Raw genomic sequence first — 22,272 nt, forward strand, 5'->3', positions numbered from 1 at the left:
TTGAACGTCATGGACGGGTAACCTAAAAATAATTGTGAAAGTACAACATCTGAATTGTCTATGATGCCTGCATGTTTGTGAAGCCTGCAGGCATTGAGTCATGCGATATGTGTCAGATATGTTGTCTGGGGGGGGAAGACATTAGTCACACAGCGAGATTAGGTCATGACACAAACCGATTAAGAGTTAAGATACTGTTCAGATTAACTATCAGATTGAATTCTGGGATGAATGCGGGCGATGGAAACTGTAGGATTGTTGCCGATTTTGTTTGTGAACAAGTAGGTTTGTAACTCATGCACTGGAAATCTGGGAAATATAGAGATTTTTGAATAATAAGCCCTTTTCGTTCGAACGTGTAATGTGTTCAATCCAGACTTTTTCAACACTAATAAACATGAATGCACATTCTGTCACCATATATATATATATCATATATATATATATATTTTGGGAAAAGACAAATATTTGGTGCGACAAACTTAATTTAGCCGTTAATGTGCCTGTTCATATCAACATGAACATTTGCATGCCAGCAATGCGAAGGATATATATATTTTTATAGACAGTTTCTTATCTCTATTCCATCGCATTGTTAAGACAACTGGACAACCAATAAGATTTGTTCTTTTGGTCACATGCCCAGAGCCACTAATATTACAAATACATAAAATTGACTTAGTGGTATTTTGTTAAACGACGGTGAAAATCAGTGGGAGAAAACATTTTTTAACCCAAATTGCGCACAAAGCGTGAATAGATTTTAGTGAAAATGGTGAGAACCGGCTTTAAACCTGCATTTAAAATCTCATGCATTCAAGAGAACAAAATCATCACTGTGGCTTTTTTGTGTTATAAATTACTCACAATCTAGATTGCGAATACAAACTCTCTGATGAATTGCAGTTTTATGAGTGATCAGTGACTGATGTATCTGTATCAGACAGTTCTGCAAAGTACATATATTTTATGTGTACTTTTTCTTAGCACTTTAGTGTTTCCATCCAGCATTTTTCAAATTGATCTCTCCCAACACAATCTTATGGGAATTCCTATTTTACAGGTTGGTGAACTGTTTGCTAATTTGTATGAATTCATACTCACTTGTATGTTTTCATTTAATCTGCATATGCCCGTGTGACGTTACATCAACTCATACGAAATATGTAGTTAAATAGTTTTACGGTATTATAGCATAGTCCAATTTCTCTGTCCCTCTCTTTCTCTTGGTGTTGATCTGTGTCCCATGTGTATGTTGTGGGCTGTACCTGTCCCTTTAAGAGTGTGTCCTTACACACGGCTGCTAAATCTGGCACAGGTCCATGTGTAGTGTTACCAGCCCTGCGTGATCTGATGGTGATTATGACACTCACACATTAGGCCTTATTCCACCCACGCATTATCAGCTCTATCCATGCCAGCCAAAACACATGGAGCAAACAAATGTATAAATATTGCACACACAAAATCATAGCCAAAACACACCTCACATGGTCCAGGAACTCATAAAAAGTAGATTCAGCACTAACTGTTACAGACCAGCTGAGAAAATGCTTACAAAACCTTTTGACATTTGAGTTCAATTTTAATGGTGCTACATTTGGCAGTATTTTACAATGTTTTCTTCATTATATCAGAGCTACATTTTTTTTTTATCCAAAGCTGTACGAGCCACAATGGCACTAGTTTGCTAAAACAACAGCTTTTTATTGTTTGGTTAGCATTAACCAATAGCCTGCCTGGCCTAGATGACATCACTGAAAAATAAAATTGTTTCAGAGGTAAAACAAATAATGTCTGTAATTTGGTAGTGATGGATGCTTTCTTAACATTGGTTTGTGAAGCTTCGAAACCTTTGTGAATTATCTCAAACCAACTGTTTTAATGGAGCATGTATCAAACTGCCCAAGTCACATGATGTCAATAGATTAGTTTTACTTACGTAACTGTTTTAAAATGTTTGACCATTTCGACAGTTGATCTCTATGGACTCATGCACCATTGACTATGTGGATTTAACTGGTTTCGAATGAAGTTTATAAACCTGAAGACATTTTTAATGACAAATTTATGAAAAAGGAAGAGTTGTACTTAATAATCTCTTAGTTCGTAACACTCGCTGTAGATTAGAATGACCCCTAGCTAAGTGATTAGAACAAATTTGACCCCCTCTTTACCTTTTTTGTGTATAAACGCAACACCCCCATGCGTTTCTGGTTAAATCTGGACTTTATATTAGATGCACACACACATGTTAATTCGCAGAGGTGTATGGTGGTTGTTTGAGCAGGGTAGATGGATGGAGGTTTGACCGGGGCACGGGAGATCAGGCCAAGTGGAGCCCAGGTGTGAGTGAGTTCAGTGAAGGTAAGCTGCAGGGTGTGCCAGGGGTCAGCTGGAGCTCTCACATCACGCTAACGCACCAAAACCACAGCATGCATCACAACACACACACACACAAACATGCAGAGATGCATTAACTCTTTAATAGTGTTTATGTCATCCTCCCCCGTGTCTGAACCATTTCACTCTGGGTTGAATGAAGTTCACAGAATAAAATGTTTGAAAAAGTATTTTCTGAACTACATTTTTTTTTTGTATCTTCAGAGGCATTAACTTTCCAAAAAAAATCAGAGTAGCTTTCTGAATGAAAGACGATTTCAGGGAAAAATTCTTGGCTGAACTTTTAGAGACTCTGTTCCAAAACTTAGTAAGCTGCCTTCCTAGACTGCATTTTATGGCATCATAAATATGAGATGAAAAGACATACTTATGACATGAAAAGTCAGTCATATGTCATAATTGCAACTTTTTATAACCATATTTCCATGATGTCATGATTAGGACTTTTTATGACATAATTATAACTCTGCATCTCATTATTTCTACCTTTTGTCATAATTTCAACGTTAATGTCATAATTATGACCTTAATCATAAGAATTATGATTAGTATCTCATCGTAGTTTCAACATTTTATGTTATAATAAAGACTTGTATGTAATAATTATGACTTTTATCTCAGAATTATACATTTGAATGATTATTTTGATGTTTTTAATTGTTTTTAATGTTTAAAGATTGTAATTTGTTTCTCACTCATGATTTTTTATTTTTACTTTTTGTAATAATTTCAATTTAAATCTCAGAATTATTATTTAGTGTCTCATAATTTTGACCTTTTTATCTCATAATTTGAAATGGTTATTTCATAATTATGACCTTAAATAACTTTAATATTTCATAATTATGATTTAGTAGTAATTACACATATGGAAACGTATGGACTTCCATGTAGGCAAAAAAATAATAATTATGCCAACTTCTAATACACTACATTTTGGCAGAATTTGAAAGCAGAATCACATCTATGCTTTTCAGTAAGGGCATTCCTAGCTTTGCAACGAACCCAGTGAAAACATTCACTCAAGATAAGCCCATTTCACACTGCACGTCGGACCCGCAATATTTCCGGAACATTGCCGGGTCGCCTTCTGTGTGAAAGCAACCACGTCCCGGAATTGATTACCGAATTGAACCCGGGTCGGGGACCTAGTAACATTGCGGGGTTCGACCCGGGACGAGCGCTGTGTGAACAAAAGCCAGATCTAATTCCGTGTCGAAGTGATGACGCACGTTATCGCGCGACTCTTTTACCGGCTGTTTTGAAGGAAGATCAACGTCGCTAGGTCGCTAGATTTGGCACTTTCACACTGCCAGTGATGACCCGGTATATGTGCGTGTTTTCACACACAACTCTTGAAGATCCCTTAACGACATGTGACATCAGCGCGTGACGTGTAATGTACGAGTTGAAAACATTAGGCACGTTATACTTTCACTGAAGCAAGCAAATGATCTCGCCGTCAGCACGGAAAGTGAGTATCTAACTGATCTCTGCTTCATTACAGTTTGCACAAATGTTTTCATCGCGAACGTTGATCTTCCTTCAAAACAGCCGGTAAAAGAGTCGCGCGATAACACGCGTCATCACTTCGACACGGAATTAGATCTGGCTTTTGTTCACACAGTGCTCGTCCCAGGTTGAACCCCCCAGTGTTACTAGGTCCCCGAACTGGGTTCAATTCGGTAATCAATTCCGGGACGTGGAATTTGTTTGTTTGTTTGTTTTTGTTTTGCTTTGCAGGAACAATTTACCCCTGTATTTGCCGGAATGGCAGTGGGAAAGGGGCTATAGTGACCTGAACTGAGGGAAATTATATGTCTACTTCCATATTATGTAACATGGCAAAAGAGGCATGTCAAAAGAGTAGTAACTGAAAACACAGTATGAATGAAGAAACATGAATGAAGCAAAGCTATGAGTGAAGTATAAATGAAGCAAACAAAAATCCACTTACTTCCGAAAGTGTGCATACAATGGTCACTTTAAAATCCCATGAGGATATGCTACATCAAGCAGAACATACTGTTTTTGTGTTATAAAGTTATAAAATGGGCAGTAAATGCAGTACATAATCTGACTGCTTGGACACAACATTGGTAATACTTTCATTCGATAATAAAAGTCTAAAAAATAATTAAATGTTATTTTCATGCTAATGTGAGTACAGAGCAGTTAGTTTAGCAACCTGCTAAAGTAAAACTGGAATGTGAGTAGAGTATCTCGTTTCTGTGAGGACAGTATTTGTGTCTTTGTTACACTATTTAGAGCGTATGCGAATTTGAAAACAGCCAAGGTATACTACCTAAAGTAAATATCACCTAGTGATACTGCATGGGCACAACGGCCCATGCACTGTCCAAATTTTTGTGTCTATGCAGATGGTCTGCATACAAAGGTACATTTTTTGAACGAGTCCACACGTGTTACTGCGCATGTGTTAAATTCGTACATACATGCTTATTCGCGTTTGAATCCACCTTTTTTTTAAATGCGCAAGTAAGCAATTTTCTTCGAATTTACCAGACTTCAAATTCATTAGCCGGTATAGTAAAGTAACTAGAAGAATGACAAAGTAATAAAAGGTAAAATTATTTGTGCCACGACCAGTGTATTCATGTATACGATAATAAATTAAAATAGTAGCAAAAAACGGTTTGCAATATCAAGCAACATAATGGACCGTTTTTGTCCAGCTTAAATAACCAGAAGTGACATCGGAAGCTGCGCGCATGTAAAAATAGTTCAAAATACTATGTATTATGAGTAAATAATGTATTTTTCTGTTAATTCTGTTAATTAATGAGTCCAAAATTTTTGCACGTTAAAATATAAACACGACCTCACGTTCTGTCAATCACATTTACACATTGCCTCCAAAACTTTCGTCTGTCAAAAAATTTTTTGTGTGTTTTCGCATCTGTAAGCATATTTTCATAGGAATCGATGACGAATAAGAAAAAAGTAAATACTAAATTTTTGGAGCTTAATTCTGCAAAGCCAAGCTCTTTTGGAATGCAAGTAGAATTTCTTATTTTCATGAGGAGCACAGTTTTGTGTGGAGAATATTTCACTATTGTGCTTTTTTAACATCTTGGTCATAACTTTGAGGGTCTGGTGGTTTCTACAAATTATTGCGGTGTTTACTTTTTTAGACTTGATTTAACTTAGACCCTCACTTGACAAGGCAGCCCGTATGTCGGGGCCCTTTGAGGTTACTGGGCACTTGTGAAGACTACCGCCTGCGTTCACAAAGATTTACCACTTTACCACACAGTGTCACTCCCTACATGTCTCTCTCACACTCCCTTTCTCCTCGTCTGCCCTCTCTCAGACTCTCCTCTTTTACTGTATCTCTCCTCTCACTTTGCCGTTTGACCCACAGCTTGCCCACGTACTCATTCTGGCTTGCTCTCCCCTCAGTCTCCCAACATTTATCAGTTCATCTCCCCTAGCCAGCCCTCTCGTATCTGTTACACCACCTGATCTCCCTTTGCATACATATCCATCTGTGCTGCTATGACGACTGTCGGTAACCACTGCAACCTGTCACCCTCACACACACAAATCACAACTGTAATGTGACCACCACATGCTACACGCTTAGAAAACCTCATGCTGTGCAGAATCATCCAAATGTACAGACACACAAACAAGACTTCAAGAGATTTCGATTATATCTGGATTTGGTTTATGACTTTCCTAAAAAAGAATCTTCTATATTTACAGACAGACATAAACATAAACGACATAAACATGTTGAAGTGGTCACAAAGGTTGATTTCCGAGGAAGCATTAGCATGAGTATTAGCAGGATCAGTCTGAAAAATAGTGTGTATCCTGATTTGAATTTTTTTTTTTTTTAAAGTAGAATTCATGACACCTTATTTTCTAAGATCATTTATCTGACAATCTTGGATGTGTTTGTTTGATACTGCATTTGCATGACATTTTTTGTATAATACAACTAATGCTGCATAGGGGACATTTCCAAGATGGCCGGCAAATTTGGCATGGCTTTAAGGGATTTAGATAATTACATAAACCCATTTCTGCCCCTGAATATATATATTTTTTTATTAATTAAAAAGGTTAATTGCAACTTTTTATCTCACAATTACACATTTTTTTCCTCACAACTGTGAGTTTACATCACACAATGATTTTTTTTTTGCACGATATAAATTCGCAATTCTGAAAAATTAAGTGAGAATTGCGTAATATAAACTCGCAATTGTGACTTATAAAGTCAGGATTGTGAGATATAAACTCGCAATTCTGAGAACAAATCAGTTTTATTTTCACAATTGGACTTTATAACTCACCAATGCCAGTTTACATCTCACATTTCTGATAAAATAAGTCAGAAATGCAACATGCAATTGTGAGATAAAGAATTGTGAGATACAAATGCGCAGTTACTTTTTCTTAAATTTAGTGGCGGAAACGGTCTTCTATAGATTATACCTATATTGTTTTGGTTTATGACTTTCCTAAAATAATATCAGTGATATTAACAGATACAAACAACATTTTGAAGACAATGCAAACCTTAAATTTTGAGAAAGCATTAGCATGCGCATTTGCAGAAACAGTATGATTTGTGCTAAAGAAGTAGAATCTATGATACTATTTTTGTCAGATTGTATTGCGGATTGGCAGATGAACACAATTTTAGATGTATTTGTTTGACATTATTTTTTTAAATATAGCTAATACTACATTAAAAGTGTTGGGGGTTTTTAAGAAGGCCACCAAAAGTGGCTTGGTTTCAAGGGATTTTGATTATATCCTGTTTCATTTTATTTTCATAACAATAATTTTTTTAAAGCATTCTAATCCAGACCATAGTTATATAAATGATTCTTCTGCAAGTAGTGAGTAATCTATGGCGATATTAAGATACAACTTTTCTGAGTAGGTTTTAGCATAACTGTAACATTAAATTGCTAGCATGCTAAAACACCCAAACAAATCATGATATAAAATACATTTTTACAAGCCAATTACTGTCTAAATATTTTATATGTATTTGTCTACATTCACATGGAAGTAGACTTGTTTTATAATGGTGTTACATATTGCTGTTTTGTGAGCGTCCTGCGCTTTTATTTTTATACCATGAATTACGTTAAAAATGGGTCAACTTTAAAAAAAATGTTTCAGGACCCCAGTCTACAGCCCACTGTTTTTGAAAACAAGAACATATGCTATGCATATGCTACTTAAGAAACCATAGTCATGGTCGTCTTTGAATGAACAGACTTCCAGCTTGGAGGGTGAGTAAAATTATTTTCATATTAGTAAAATCTAAAACGTTTTAGCAAAATTCGACTGGGAAATAAACATCAAACCAAATGATAAATTGAACACTTTATATATTTATATTAAAATAGCATTATTACATTACCAGTAATTTCCATCAAAACAAATAACAATTATTTACTCTCGGAAGCAGTTGGGTAGTGCATCTACCTTTTATAAATAAGTTACGTAAAAAGCCAGAAAAGAAATGCATCATTTACAAAAAGTTATTTTATAGCTTTACAAGATTCCAGAAGCAGCAGAATGCACAGACGGACATTTGGGAACAGCAGGCATTAAATGTGAGAGCACTCCATACCGCCCCCTACAGGATTGGAGTATTTCACGGCAACATCATTATGGCTAGACACAATCTTCTCTATTTTATTTAAATATTGAATTAAGAAATATTTGACCGTGCATCTACCAACATGCGAACATTAAGTGCTTTCAGCACTTCATAGTTGATAATCTCCAGTGTATGAAATTCCAGTGTTTTTGCACCAATTAAATAATGTGCATGATAATGAGGCGGTACCATGGTATCAGATGGATAACCATATTCATATACCATGGTATATACATGGTACTCCAAAGTCCTTCAACGAATACCATCATATTACCATAGTAAATGTCCAAAAGACGTTTTGTAAGTGCTTTTACTCCTCGATTTCATATCTAGCCAGCTGATATTTTGCTATTTAATAAACTTGGAGTGTTTAAGTATCTTGGGAAATGTACAGATTATACATTTTGAGATGAATTTGTATTTTATACTGGAAGTCCTGAGCTTCATATCTCCAGTTGTTTTGCTCTTCGAGAGTCCAAATTCACAAGTCCTCACAACTTTCCAGTTACATATTCCAGTTTTACTTCTTCCAGTTGCTATTCCAGTATTTCCCCCAGTGGATAAATAGTCCACAGTTGTTTTCCAAACTGACCCGCAGTGGGTCTACACCATTCATTGGCATTTGAAGGCTACTTTGGCTTTCCCCAAGTAGCTAATCACTGACTTCAGCCAGATTCTTGTCCAACCAGTAGTTTATGTCAATATTGCACCACATTTGGCAGTTGTTGTGCTGACCGAAGTGTGAAGTGTATATTGCAGACCGCAATTGTGTTGTTTTAAATACAGTCTCACTATTTGGCAGGCTTTGTGTGCACCCGTACGGAATCCCTTTTAAGTCCTTTCTCTCAGGATATTCTGAGTATGACCAGCTCCAATAGTGCAGAGACCACAGATCCTCCAACGACTCCAATGGCTGATGGGAAATGTAGTTCACGGGAGCTTATTTGGCAAAGATCAAAGACATTTCCAGTTATTATAAAAGATTTCCAGTGTGTCTCTCTGCTATATCCTGTGTGTGTCTCCACCCTCACTCCCAGCTTTGTGGTTGCTCCTGGGACTTTGGCAGAAGTTCAGAGTCTTGGTCTTCTTCAGGACATTACCCTGTTAGAAGATAGATGTCAAAATCTGGTTAGATCTTTGATTAGATTTCACTTGAACATTGAATTGTTTTGTTAAATCCACAGTGTGTCATTTCCATGCCGCTAACAGTATCAAACTGAACTGCAGTCTGTTTAAATGGGCTCAACCAGTGATGTCTATATATGGAAGATGCTATTAACCTTAGCATTTGCTAGCATTGTTAACCCAACAATGGTAGATGGGGTATTGGAAAATATTTCAGCACTTCTCTTTGATGCCACCAATTGCATAGAAATGACTCAGTTTTGTTCTATTCTATGTTTAGTAGTGCCTGCGTCAATGACATGTAAAAGTGTTCACAAGGTACTCAATGCATTCTTGTTGGTTTCATAGTTTGGTTTAGCAAACTATAATAATAAAATTACATTATCATCGCTCTCATGGAGGCCTTGCTCATCCTCCTCCGGTGTTTCCGTCGGCGCTTCCGCAGGGGCTGGAGAGGGGGCGGAGTCTGTGGGGCTGAGGGAGTGGTGGGAGGGGCTTCTGTCACTATGGGATAAAGATGAAAACAGAAGACTGGGGTTAGAAGGATGGTTGGATGAACGCTGAAAGAATTAATCTCAAGGCAGCCATCACAATATTAGCGTTACATGATTTGTTGACCCTCGACTTTAAAAGCTACTTCTGACGTTAAAGAAATGGAAAGAATAACAGGAAGCATAAGCTACTAATTACAATACAATGTGTTCACACACAATGACTCAATAGACATTTTATACACTGACCTGTTGTTTGTGGGCTAGTCTGTTGTTGGCTAACTGCTTGCGTTGTATGTTGGTGAAGCTGATGGTGTCGGTGGTGTTGGTGACGAATATAATGTTGTGTTTCCTCTTGCTGCTGTTCCTTTTCCTGGTTATTTTGGTTACTTGCTTCAGATTGGTGGTGGTGATGATGTTTTCTAACTTCTGATTGCTCAGGGTGATGATTTAGTACTTCTGATAAGCCACTGGATTGGCCAATGACCTCAACGTGACTGTAAGTGCGACTTAGACTGTCTAATTGGCTGCCGTGTGGCATGATGTGCTCTAATTGGACGGACTTTTGGGAAGGATTGGTTTTTGGTTGCTGTGGTGTTGTTTGATATGGTTTCGTCCAATGTTCCTCTTGTGGATGTTTGTCGTAATGCTGTTGCGTCTTTTTCACCATGCCGTCGCCACTGTGTTCGGTTTTCGTGGGCTCAACCTCCTCCGTTTGTGTTGTGTCACTCATCATGTGTGGATCTCCTAATGTGGGTTGTCTGGTGGGAACATTTCCTCTGCTTGTATAAACTGGTGTGTGTGTAAGTGTATGTTGGTATGGGCTTTGTCGGTACCCTTGTGTGTGTGCGACTGTGTATTTCGACTGCCATTGTAGTTCCTGACTCTCTCTATCTTCCAAATGGAGCCTTTGATTATGTTTAAGTTCATCATTGCGGTGTAGATCCTCTTTCGATTGCGTCTTTGGTAATGTTACTTTAGGGTGGGGTCTGGGTGGAGGAAGGGGAGTGGTCTGGGGTCGTGGGGGTTGTGCAGAAACACGTTGTTGACAACTACAAGTCACATGGTCCTCCACGGGTATGACAACCTTCTCATAGACTGGTTTTTGGTTAATGTACTGGATTTTTGTCATCTAGATAAAAAAAAAAGAGATATTAAAATAATGATATTTACAACGATAAAATTCTGAACAATTCCCTCAAATTTTACCAAGCTAAAAGTATGACATACTTATTAACATAAAAAATTCACAGTGCACTTAAATATTGGGCAAAAAAAAGTATATTTGTTATTAGGGTGGCAAAGGGGTGGAAAATGTCCAGTAAATTTCCAGAAACTTACAAAATAATTTGTTATTTTTGTTTTCATTGCACACAAAAAGTATTCTCGTAGCTCAGCAAAGTTGAGCCACTGATGTCTTGTGGACTGTTTCATCAATGTCCTTAAATGTTTCTGGGTCTGGGAGCATTTCAGTTGTGTTTATAAGGTTTATATAAGGTTTTCAGTTGTGTTTATAAGGTGTTTATAAGGTTTATGGAGGGTCTGAGAGCTCTCAGATTTCAACGAAGATATCTTAATTTGCGTTCCGAAGATGAGCGAAGGTCTTACGGGTTTGGAATGACACGAGGGCAAGTTATTAATGACAGAATTTTAATTCTTGTGTGAACTAACCATTTAACAAGGTGATATGCTAATTTGCGTAAAATACATAGTACAATTGGTTAAAATACTCTATATTTTTTATTAGATTTAAACAATTTTATATTAGTATATGTTGCTAAGCTAACAATGTTATATCCAATTAAATTAAAATTAAAATTAAAATTAAAATAAATTAATGCATTTAGCAGATGCTTTTATCCAAAGCGACTTACAGTGCATTAAGGCTATCAATTTTAAATTGAATCGAACCCCCAAACTTGCACTTGATAGTGCAGTGCTCTACCAATTGAGCTACAGGAACATTTTTATGTATAAAAATTTGGTAAATTAGTAAGTTATATTTAACTATTTTATGTTAGCATGTTGCTACGATAACACTAATTAGCATAACAAACAGTACATAAATATTGTGTAAAATAGTTCATTTGTAACTAGATTTGACTATTTTATGTCAGCATGTTTCTAAGCTAACAATGTGACACAAATACATATACAAATATAGTACACACAAATATTGGGTATTGAGATATTGAATGAAGTATATTTTTAATTTTAAGATTTCTATGAACTCTTTTAGATGTTTTGTCACACAACTCTGCACAATACATGCTGAGAATGATTTATCGTTGATTGATTCATGTAATGATACTTGAGAGTTTGACCAAAAGAAAACATTCAAGGCATTATTATATCTCCTATCTTATCGCCTACAGCTACAAAGTCATTGCAATTTTGCACACAAATACCTGTAAATGTCGTGTTTCTGTGCTGACCGGCACACATTGTGAAACACGTGTGTTGCAGCAGCCCGAACAGCGCTGCACTTCCACACACAGAGGCCATAACAAGAAGTTGGCGTTCCGTTTGTCCAACATCGAACGGGTCACTTCCATAACTTCTGTCCTCACCTTACACATCGCCGGCACGGCCACCTGAACATCTGTGAGTCAGAAATAGCAATGGATGATTCAACATTTATTTCATGTTTATTTATCACACTGCCAAACTGGATGGAAGTTAGACAAACCAGACTAACAAAACTACTATCATTCACCCTCTCAAGCACTGTCATTGTGTTTTGTTGTACAGTTTACAGATCTGAGGTGCACTTGACTGAAAGCGAGCACTCAGAGAAAGAGAGAGAAAAAAACATAAGGGTTCGAGTACATGTGCGAAAGAAGCGTGGGTGGTTAAATTGAGTTGTGAACCTTGTGTGTGTGTGTGTGTTTGAGAGTGACCTAAGGACATGTGGCGAGACAGGACGAGACAGGATCCATCACGGAGACGCAACAGCAGACTCCAGGCCCATATACGCACATCTCACACACTCGCACAAACACACAATAAAAGCCACAACACCATTGTGGAATGGAGATGCCACAGTGTCTCAAAATAATTGCCACAGACTGGAAATACATTGAAATTCTGCTGGAAGACAAAGATGAAGAGACGGGAGTGTGGAAAAGAGACAGCGAGACAAAGAGAGGAAGGGAGGGAATGCTAGCAGACTTACTAAGGCTTCTGGGAAGACGTATGTGTGTTCCGTTAGAGTGCATCTCATTCTCGGGCTTCTCATCATCTTCCTCTGAAAATGGAATGAAGGTGGAATTAAAGATATGGAACATGGTTCACCAATTTGATTAGTTAGAGATCATGGAGCTGATTTTAGCTGTGTGACCTTTGGAAATTCCCCAGTTAAAGTGTAATTAAATTTTTGTGTAATCAGACTTTAAAGGTCTGTTCACACCAAGTACGATAATTATGTGTTGGGGAAAGTTACTTTTAAAATTAATGCAATGCAATATTGTGTAACTAATTGCATTACTTACAGAAGTTACTTTTTTCTGTAAACTAATGCATTACGTTACTTTTGTGTATTTGTCTCGTGTTTCTTTATGAAGTCTTTAACATGTCTTTAAACACTTTATGATGTCACAATGTGAACAGGGAATCATTTAGAAAACATTTTCATCTGACCCCCCCCCCCCCCCCCCCAAAAAAAAACGCAAAAGAGAAAACATCTAAACGTACATTAATTATATAAGAATACAAAAGTCCACAGCAAAGTTGTAATGATATAATTTGAATCACTTTCAGAACAATTTTTGCAGCTGATGATACAAATATTGACAGCCAATCAGAATCCATCCGACAAAACACAAAAAATGTTAAGCAGCAGATGACAAAACGACAGCATATTTTGTGTGTGAATGGCCTTAAAGGGAAAACCACACCACAACTATAACAATAACAACACTTTTTCATGCTAATCATTTTCAGAATGATAAAAACACTCGCAGCTAATCAGAATGTACCTGACTTTAACAAGCCTGGGGATGTAATGTGGCAGACGACAAAACTACAGTACGCTTACAGTGTCCATTAGTGCGGACGATAATGTAGTTATCATTATGGTTATAATTTTTGGTGTGAATGCATCTTAAAGGGAAGCTCATGTTATCATATTATCACAATTATGATGGCACAGAGAAATTATTTTGTTGGAATCACTTTCAGAATAATTTCCCCAGCAGATGAATGATTAATTATTGACAGCCAATCAGAATCCACCTTTTAAGCATTTAAAGTGACACAAAACTGCAGTGAGCACTTATAAACAGTAATTCATAATTTCTTGGTGATCGTTGTAGTTATCGTGGTTTGAACGGTTGTGGTTTTCTCTCGCTTTATTCCTGCATTTTTAAATTTCAGAGAGCATTATCTTTTACAAGACATTACATTATTTGTTTTTTTGGAGGACATAAGAACTTAGGACAGTGATGCGTGGTTACCCGCGGTCACGAGTCATCCAAAAATATTTTTACTGATATTTGGGTCGCGGTCGGTCAGGTCGTTTGAAATAAAGATGTAATTTATATAGTACTAGACACAATTGAGAAATACATAGGCCTACACTTTACTGGCTGAATAACTGGCGCGAATAGAGTGACCACCTGTCCCGCTTTACGTTGTACTGTACAGCAATTTTACCCTTTGTCCCGCCTCACGCAAATTGAGCATCGTCCCACTTTTTCATTCGACCCTCCCTAATAAATACACGGATACGTCCATAAGTGTACTGTTAACTAGGTCCAATTGTTCAGAGGAGAGCATTAAAAGTGTCGATAGGCTGAGTAGTACGTCAATCAAACTGTTGACTGGTGCACGAATGCCGACTTAGGACTTAGGTCGCTTCAGAGCAAAAGTGGGCGTTTATCACCTTGTGGGTGTTTTCAAACTGCTGGGTGTTTCTAAATCATTCAATCAAAATGATCCCCTTTACCCAACCCCTCCCCTAAACCTAACATCACTATGACATCAGCCAATTGGGTACCGTGGTGTAAAAACACCCTGATCTAGTACCGTATTTTTCGGACTATAAGTCGCACCTAAGTATAAGTCGCATCAGTCCAAAAATACATCATGACGAGGAAAAAAAACATATATAAGTCGCACTGGACTATAAGTCGCGTTTATTTAGACCCAAGAACCAAGAGATAACATTACCAGCTGCGTCTCCAGCTGCGAGAGGGCGCTCTATGTTTTCAGTGTAGACTACAGGAGAACTGAGCAGCATAGAGCACTCAAAGTAATGTTTTCTCTTAGTTAATTTCTCTTGGTTCATGTCAAATTCAATTTTGATAAATAAGTCGCACATGACTGTAAGTCGCAGGACCAGCCAAACTATGAAAAAAAAAAAAAAAAAGTGCGACTTATAGTCCGGAAAATACGGTAACTCACATTACTTTTCTGCAGAGATCTACTGTATACTTGACGATTTTAAATTGGAGAGCGCGCACGCTATTCGGTCAGATTAAGTAGTCATGGCCATTGTGGCCACGAAAAAGAGAAGATGCACTTTTAATAGCTAATAGACCGCAACATAATCTTGGTTAAGACCTGTAGATGGTGAAGCAGAGAGAGTTTTTTCAGTTTTTCTGTGGGACATGGAGGAGAATACGACGTGAAGCGACATGGTGCATGTGAGTACCACAGAAAAAAGCACATCATCAAGAAACATGCAAATCAGTGCAATCGTTTTCCAATAAACCAAATGACCCACAGGCTGACAAAGTTTTAGCAACAGAAGTGATGAGCATTTATCATGCCGTTCATCATACACATTCATATCGCTCTACCGACTGCAGTAACAAGTTAGTCCCAGTAATTTGTCCAGATTCTGAAATAGTTAAGAAAAAAGCTGTAGAAACTTTGGGTGATATTTTGGGTCAGGTAGTGTCTTAATCTTTTAGTTGATGGGTTTTAAAAGAAATATAGGTAATATATAACAGAAAGCTTGAAATGTCTACTTTTAAATGAAAATATTCAAACCAAAATAAATAGTCTACTCTCTGAATATGTAATCCATACGAAATGTGCATTTCTCTCTGGCGTTCATGGCGAGTCTGCATCGTCAACTTCATCTTAGCAGTGACACAGAAAACACCAGTTTATTACTAAACAATTAAATGTCTCCTTGTTAATTTAGCCCCATTCATAATCATTACTTTAACCAGTTCTTTGTGGCAAGCTTTATGTGTGCGGTCATAACGCTTATTATCCTGTAGGCTATACCCCATTTAAGTAATTAAATTAATATAAAGGGGCGACGCATTTACTAATATTAAAAAATGCGGGTCAGGAAGTGGGTCGGGTACAATATTTTCTTTTTCTTTTTTCGCGGTCCGAGTTGCGGGCGGGTTAGTTGAAAATATCGGTCGGGTGTCGGTGGTTTATACACTGACCCGCGCATCACTGACTTAAGACATTTGTTTTTTTCTTTTAGGGGAGACACTTCAGCTATTTCATCTAGTTCTTCTTTCAAAGTGAACCTGTACATACGACTCATGGAAACTTGCATTTAAGTTGCGCAACTCTTCTTTGTCTGTGCATTTGTATGCGTCTCAGTGTGTCTCATCCTAAAGACCTGCTGCGTCTGGGAATGCCATTTGAATCCTCTTGACACTACCGTCCCAACACCTTACCGTAAACCTGATCAAGCCCTGTCAAGATACTGTATTTCCGTAAGTGACGTTCGCCTGGTTAAGCTATGGTAGTAAGCATCGTAACATTGTTAAATCTAGCTAAAATGGACATGTACATGTACACACACCGGTATAGGGAACAATAGCGTAGCCTTGTGTTTGTGTCCCCTTTGTAAACTTTGTGCTGGACTGGGCTCAAGGTCACTGCTATTGTGCCTGTGAAGAGCTATACATGGCCCATTCATGTAAATATTACCATTATCCACACACACACACACACACACAGCATTCCAGACCCCTCACTCTTTCCTGCCTCACCTTCCCACTCAACACACCCCAGAAAACACACACATTCCACAAATGACGAGACGTTTACTAGTGCTGATATGGGTTTTATAATGGACGATGACAATGTGTAGAGCAAGGCGGCCATTGCAACAAAAAAAAACAGATATTGTGTCATTGTATTTAGCGTATTTCATATATGGGATCAGCTTTACCTACGAATTCTACGTCCAGAAGTCTCTTCAGATCATCTACAGATGAGATCGGACTGTTCATCACTATATCCACCAGAGACAGAGGGAAAGGGTCCTCCTGATGAAAAAGAAAAGAGAGAAAGAGGTGGTCAAACATGTCTAGAATGAACACACACCTGTCTGGGTGAAAATCCTGTCGCTGTGATTTCAATTAAATACATGTCTAACCAGTGTACTGTACATATGACATGTCTCACAGAGTTACAGAGAGCATGTGTGGAGAGCTCCATTTGTACTTTGTGCTTGTTTTTTTTATCTCTGTTCTTTATTCAGCTGTATTACTCATAATCAGGTCAGAGAAATGTGGTCAGTGTCATGTGGCAGGCGCACAGTGGGAAAATAAATATATAAATAAAACACACTCTCGTAAACAGCAAACCAATCAAATATCAGACAGGGTTCCTCATAAATGTGTTATAATGTCTTACAGTGTACTGTAGTTAACAACAACAGATGCGCTGTTATTATGAGGAAAAACATGATATCTTACCATTTTAAATGGTTTGATATACACTACATACAGACAAGTGATAGAAATGTTGGTCAGACTGATTAGTTGGTCGATGTTTACAGTGTTATAGGTCATTTTGTCACTGGTAATAGCAGCTCCCCATTGTGAGCAAAACCGGTGATTTTAGCCATTTTAAGTGCATCTAGTTTGTTGGCATTGAATTGTATTATGTATATAACCAGCAACTAAATTAACATTTCCAATGTGAAAAAACGTCTGTATGTTTTCTGAATGATCAAAGCAAATAGTTTTTTTTTAATGCGAACATCACAGAAAACATTAAGGGAACGTTCCATTTTATCATTTTGCAAACACTGTTGGAAAGTTACTTTTAAATGTTCTCGGAACCATTCGAAACTGCTAAGTATTCAAATAATTTAAAAAGTTAGACGAACATCCAACTTAAAAAATGTTGGCTCATAACTTTGCGAAAACCTTGCATTCATGTTAGCTGGATGTTAGCATAAAATGAGTCACTAACCAACCTGCTCTCTAGATATTAGCATCATCCATCAAAAAACCCATTTAGATGGACCACTAATAGAAATATATTGTAATGTTAATTTTGCAAAGCCTGCGACAAGGGATTGGACGATATATCAGTGTTTGGCCAGTAGAAATTTGTAAACTGGTAGAGATTTCTGACTATTGTCGCTATCGCGGTTACACACTCACATGTTGACGTTGGCGTAACGTACTGTTTAGAAGCATTTTTTAACTTTGTGATTTAATAACAAGTGATTTTAAGCTGATGAAGCACAGTCAGCACCGAAAGAGAACAAATTTTGATATATTCGTGATATATTCTCAGGGAGAGTTGTTTTCGGAGGTATTTCTTGCCACTTTATGTGCCTTGAATAGTTAAAAAAACATTTTTTTATGTGTAAAATGCCAGCAAGTATCCTGATAAACACAACAATTTTGGTCTGAAGTGAAAGCAAACAGCTGTGAAAGAAAACGCGTAACAGTGTACATTTGTGTACATAACAGTTGTAACAACTGTTTTAATTTTCATTTAATTTTTTTTTATACCGACACTGGTTGACAATAACAATGAGTTTTCTATGGTAACAAAAATGTTGGTATGATAAAGACCTTACTTAAAGCAAACATATCTATATCAAGATATATTTTGTGAATTAAATCGTTACAGTGAAATAAAATTATCATATTGTGATTTAAGATTTTAGTCAGAGAGCCCACTCCTACTTGCGACAATTTTTAAACTAAGCAACCTTAGCTCATTTAGAGAACGTTATGTATGAGGTCACAACCGTGGATACAATACGGTCTCACAACAATTCATAACTATTTTGATTTGTTCGCGATTAATTCGTACAACCTCATTCATACATTTTCATCCAATCTGCTCTCGCTTCAGTGAGGGATAGGTTTAGATATTAAAGTTTATACATACTTTTCCATATATATCACATTGTAAGGATTTGTACGAAATTTCACGAAATTGCGCGCTCACAAATTTATGATTTTTTGTGCAATTTATCATGCAATCCGATTGGAATGTGTACTGCATTCTGAAATGTAGTGAAGTGATTAAAGCTGAGCAAGCAATCATAACAAGAAGATTTGCATACAGAAGCCTTAAAGGTACAGTAGCAACAATCTGTTTCATTCAAATAAAAAAATGAATTATGAAGTTATGAAGTAACATAAGAAGTACACTAATAGGGGGGAAAAATACTACAAAAATACAGAATATTAGTCAACCAAGTTAGCCAGATGCACAAAACCAAAATGCTGCACTAAAGCAGTATTTCATATCCACTGTCAAGTGAATGTGTGTGTGTAGTGCAGTAACACATACAGTATACTGATCCTATTGGGATGACATCACTCCCATTTGTCACATGCCGTAATGAATCATGGGACGCTGGAATCCCAATAGTTCATCCAGGGGAAAAGGAGGAATGGGGTATAATTATGGACCTGGATTGCCATACGCACACGCTTGAAACATTATAGGGCGGCCACATGGCAGTCTGCCATAAATGAATTCAGACATAAAGAAATACTGTATCCACACCTGCACATACAAACACACAGTTTGTATAAATAGATGCACTGAAAGAAGTATAAAAAGAAGGATTAGTTTAAAGAAAAGAAAGAGCCTTTGATAATCATGCTTACAAAGGGGGAGATTATATATTATATGATCAGACAAGCACAAGCGCAATAAAGTCAATCCATCTTCCATTTTCCAAAACAGAGTCATTAATTCGCTTCACATTTATTTGGCTCGTCTCAGTTGTTCGGCTCAGCTTTCATTCGCTCGATTCCTGAGTCATGTCTGCAAAAGCAATTTCGATTTTTTTTCAAGCCCATGGGCCGTTACACGCACGTAATGCCCCGAGAGACCCAAATCCAAATAATCTAATGCGAGTCTTTAACGTGCCGCCTAGATTATTCCTTTCTCTTATATAACTTAAACACAAGATTTATGATGCATCAGCTGGAGGACTAAAATCCCATCAGCTGTGACCTTTTAAACGCCCTGAAACAGTCTGAATAAGAGCGCTGGGTTTTAAAGGGTAGACATGACAAAGTTTTTTGTAGGTTCGGTGGTGATGCAATGGTGATATTCAAGAGACGGATTACAGAAACATTACAAGGGGATTTAAGTTTTATAGTGTGCGTGTGTGTGTTTGGAAGGCAATTGATGTGCATGTCATAAAGACCTTTCCATAAAGGTCAGACACATAAATGAGAAGATCTTCAACCCAAATCAAGATGCATGAATGATTCAGCTGAATCAGATCTATTACTGTAGGACAGATTGTTTTGGCAGATACCGATATATTTAGAGAGCAGGATGGCTGACAGTACTTTATTGCAATTAAGATTTGCATTTGCAAAATAACTAAAAGAAAAATCACTAATATATATATATATATATATATATATATATATATATATATATATATATATATATATATATATATATATATATATATATATATATATATAAAATGCACACTAACCACTGATGAGGCAGTAGATACAGTCAAGTCAATGCCGATAACCTTAGCCTGGTTAAATATCGACCAACATCTCAAATACAATTTTATCAATCACCAGTTGATTTCCATTGACTCCAATGTCCATGATTTTTCAAATGAGATTTTTTTCCAACAAAAAAATTGCAATACATACATTATATACACACACACACACATATTATATATATATATATATATATATATATCTATCTATCTATATATATATATATATATATATAGATATATATATGTGTGTGTGATATATATGTGTGTGTGTGTGTGTGTGTGTAAAAAATTTGCAATATATATTACTATGAGCACTATGACTTTTGACCATGTTTTTGGAAAATTGACTTTCAGAAAAATGAAATTTAAAAATAGAAGTAAATATTGACTGTCTGTGTGCTCGTGTGCACATTATAGTTTTCAGATTGGATTAATTTGCATCATTCTTCCTAATCTGGAAAACAATTTCAAGTTTCTATGACCGTGGGAACCCTCCAGAGGACCCTCTTCTATTTTAATAAGGCTAAATATTTTAGTATTTTTAGTACTGTAGTGTTAAATGCACCACATAATTGGGGTTTAAGCAGTGACAGTGATGCTCTTGGACTGAGTGATGTGTTTTTGGCAGTGGTGCATCTGGGAACCCATCCAGTGCACATTAATGCTGGCAACCCTTACAGTGTCTTTGTTCGAGTTTAGAATTGCAGACATAAACAAATACAGATTAAGCATCAAATCAAGTATTGTTTCTCTTTCCTCGCGCAGTCAGGCATACTTATGAGGGAATTTGTTACAGTTTGCTCGAATTTCATCCTCGAAATCAAGACAGTTGAAAGTGCGCCTTGAATGCAGCTATTGTCAAATGAGACATATATATGAAATTAAACTCAAACTGAGCGTGACGTCAGTCAGGTGAGGCTTACCTGCGCGCGACCGGACCGCAGGCACGCCGCGAGCGCGAGCACCAGCAGCAGCAGCAGCAGCCGCGAGCTCATCATGCGCGCACATCCAACTGTGTCTCTCGCTGTCAAACACACACACGCACACACGCACTGCAGGAAAGTTTATTCCAGAGGGGCTGAGTCACTTTGAACACCGTGCCAGCCGGTCCAGTTTGACATTTAACGGCGTATCCCAGATAACCCGTGTGGAAATGAAGTGCTCGCGTCACCGGTGCGTTAAAAATCGCATATTAATGTTTCACTTAAACGGAAGGAAAACAAAACTCCAGTCTTCGGATTCAAATATCAGCTTTAAATATCCAAGTGAAATACGTCCAGTGTGTTGATTTTCAAAAGCAGCCCGTGCATTTTCATCCCAAACGCCTAAATTTAACTTTCACTGGCGCTCGTGCAGCAGCGTGTTTCTCAGGTGCTTTAATGTCGCGCGCTGCTGCGCTTCGCTGTGGCTTCCTCAGCCTTAAAAAACGGACCACGCCCCCTGCGTTCTGATTGGCTCCCTGCGCCTTCGAGGCTGGACTAATGTTCCCATATAAGGCAAACGATTAGTGATTCTGCACGGCTCAGGGGGGTCTTCATACGTGACCTGACATTCTCAAAGTGACTTTTACTGGGAGAAAGGCAACAGTTTTCTCACAGCCACCTGTTGTGTCTTGCTTAAGTGCTTCTGAACTGGGTAGCCGTGTGTGTGTGTGTGTGTGTGTGTGTGTGTGTGTGTGTGTGCGCGCGCGTGTGTGTGTGTGTGTGTGTAAGTGTTAAATTTCACTCTAATTAAAATGTCCCACTTCAAACAGAAGTAATACCATAAAAATAAATTATTATTATATGATGCCATAAAATTAATTTAACTAGATATATTATTATTATTATTATTAATTATAAATCATTACCATTCATATTAACTAATATAAATCAATTAAT

The 22,272-nt window shown here is 37.3% G+C and overlaps 1 protein-coding gene across 1 annotated transcript; it reads right to left on the bottom strand.

The window, feature by feature from the left end:
• Positions 1-7,763: 7,763 nt before the first annotated feature.
• LOC127988249 (myb-like protein Q) lies at positions 7,764-21,792 on the bottom strand. Its single transcript, XM_052590894.1, has 7 exons — positions 21,316-21,792; positions 16,820-16,916; positions 12,848-12,919; positions 12,081-12,274; positions 9,922-10,804; positions 9,562-9,685; positions 7,764-9,157 (listed from the first exon to the last, which is right to left on the bottom strand). The coding sequence occupies exons 1-7, from the start codon at positions 21,388-21,390 to the stop codon at positions 9,145-9,147; spliced, it is 1,458 nt and encodes a 485-aa protein (XP_052446854.1). The 5' UTR covers positions 21,391-21,792; the 3' UTR covers positions 7,764-9,144.
• Between the last annotated feature and the right edge of the window lie 480 nt (positions 21,793-22,272).

Source organism: Carassius gibelio, chromosome B22, assembly GCF_023724105.1.
Source record: "Carassius gibelio isolate Cgi1373 ecotype wild population from Czech Republic chromosome B22, carGib1.2-hapl.c, whole genome shotgun sequence".
In the NCBI taxonomy this organism is placed as follows: domain Eukaryota; kingdom Metazoa; phylum Chordata; class Actinopteri; order Cypriniformes; family Cyprinidae; genus Carassius; species Carassius gibelio.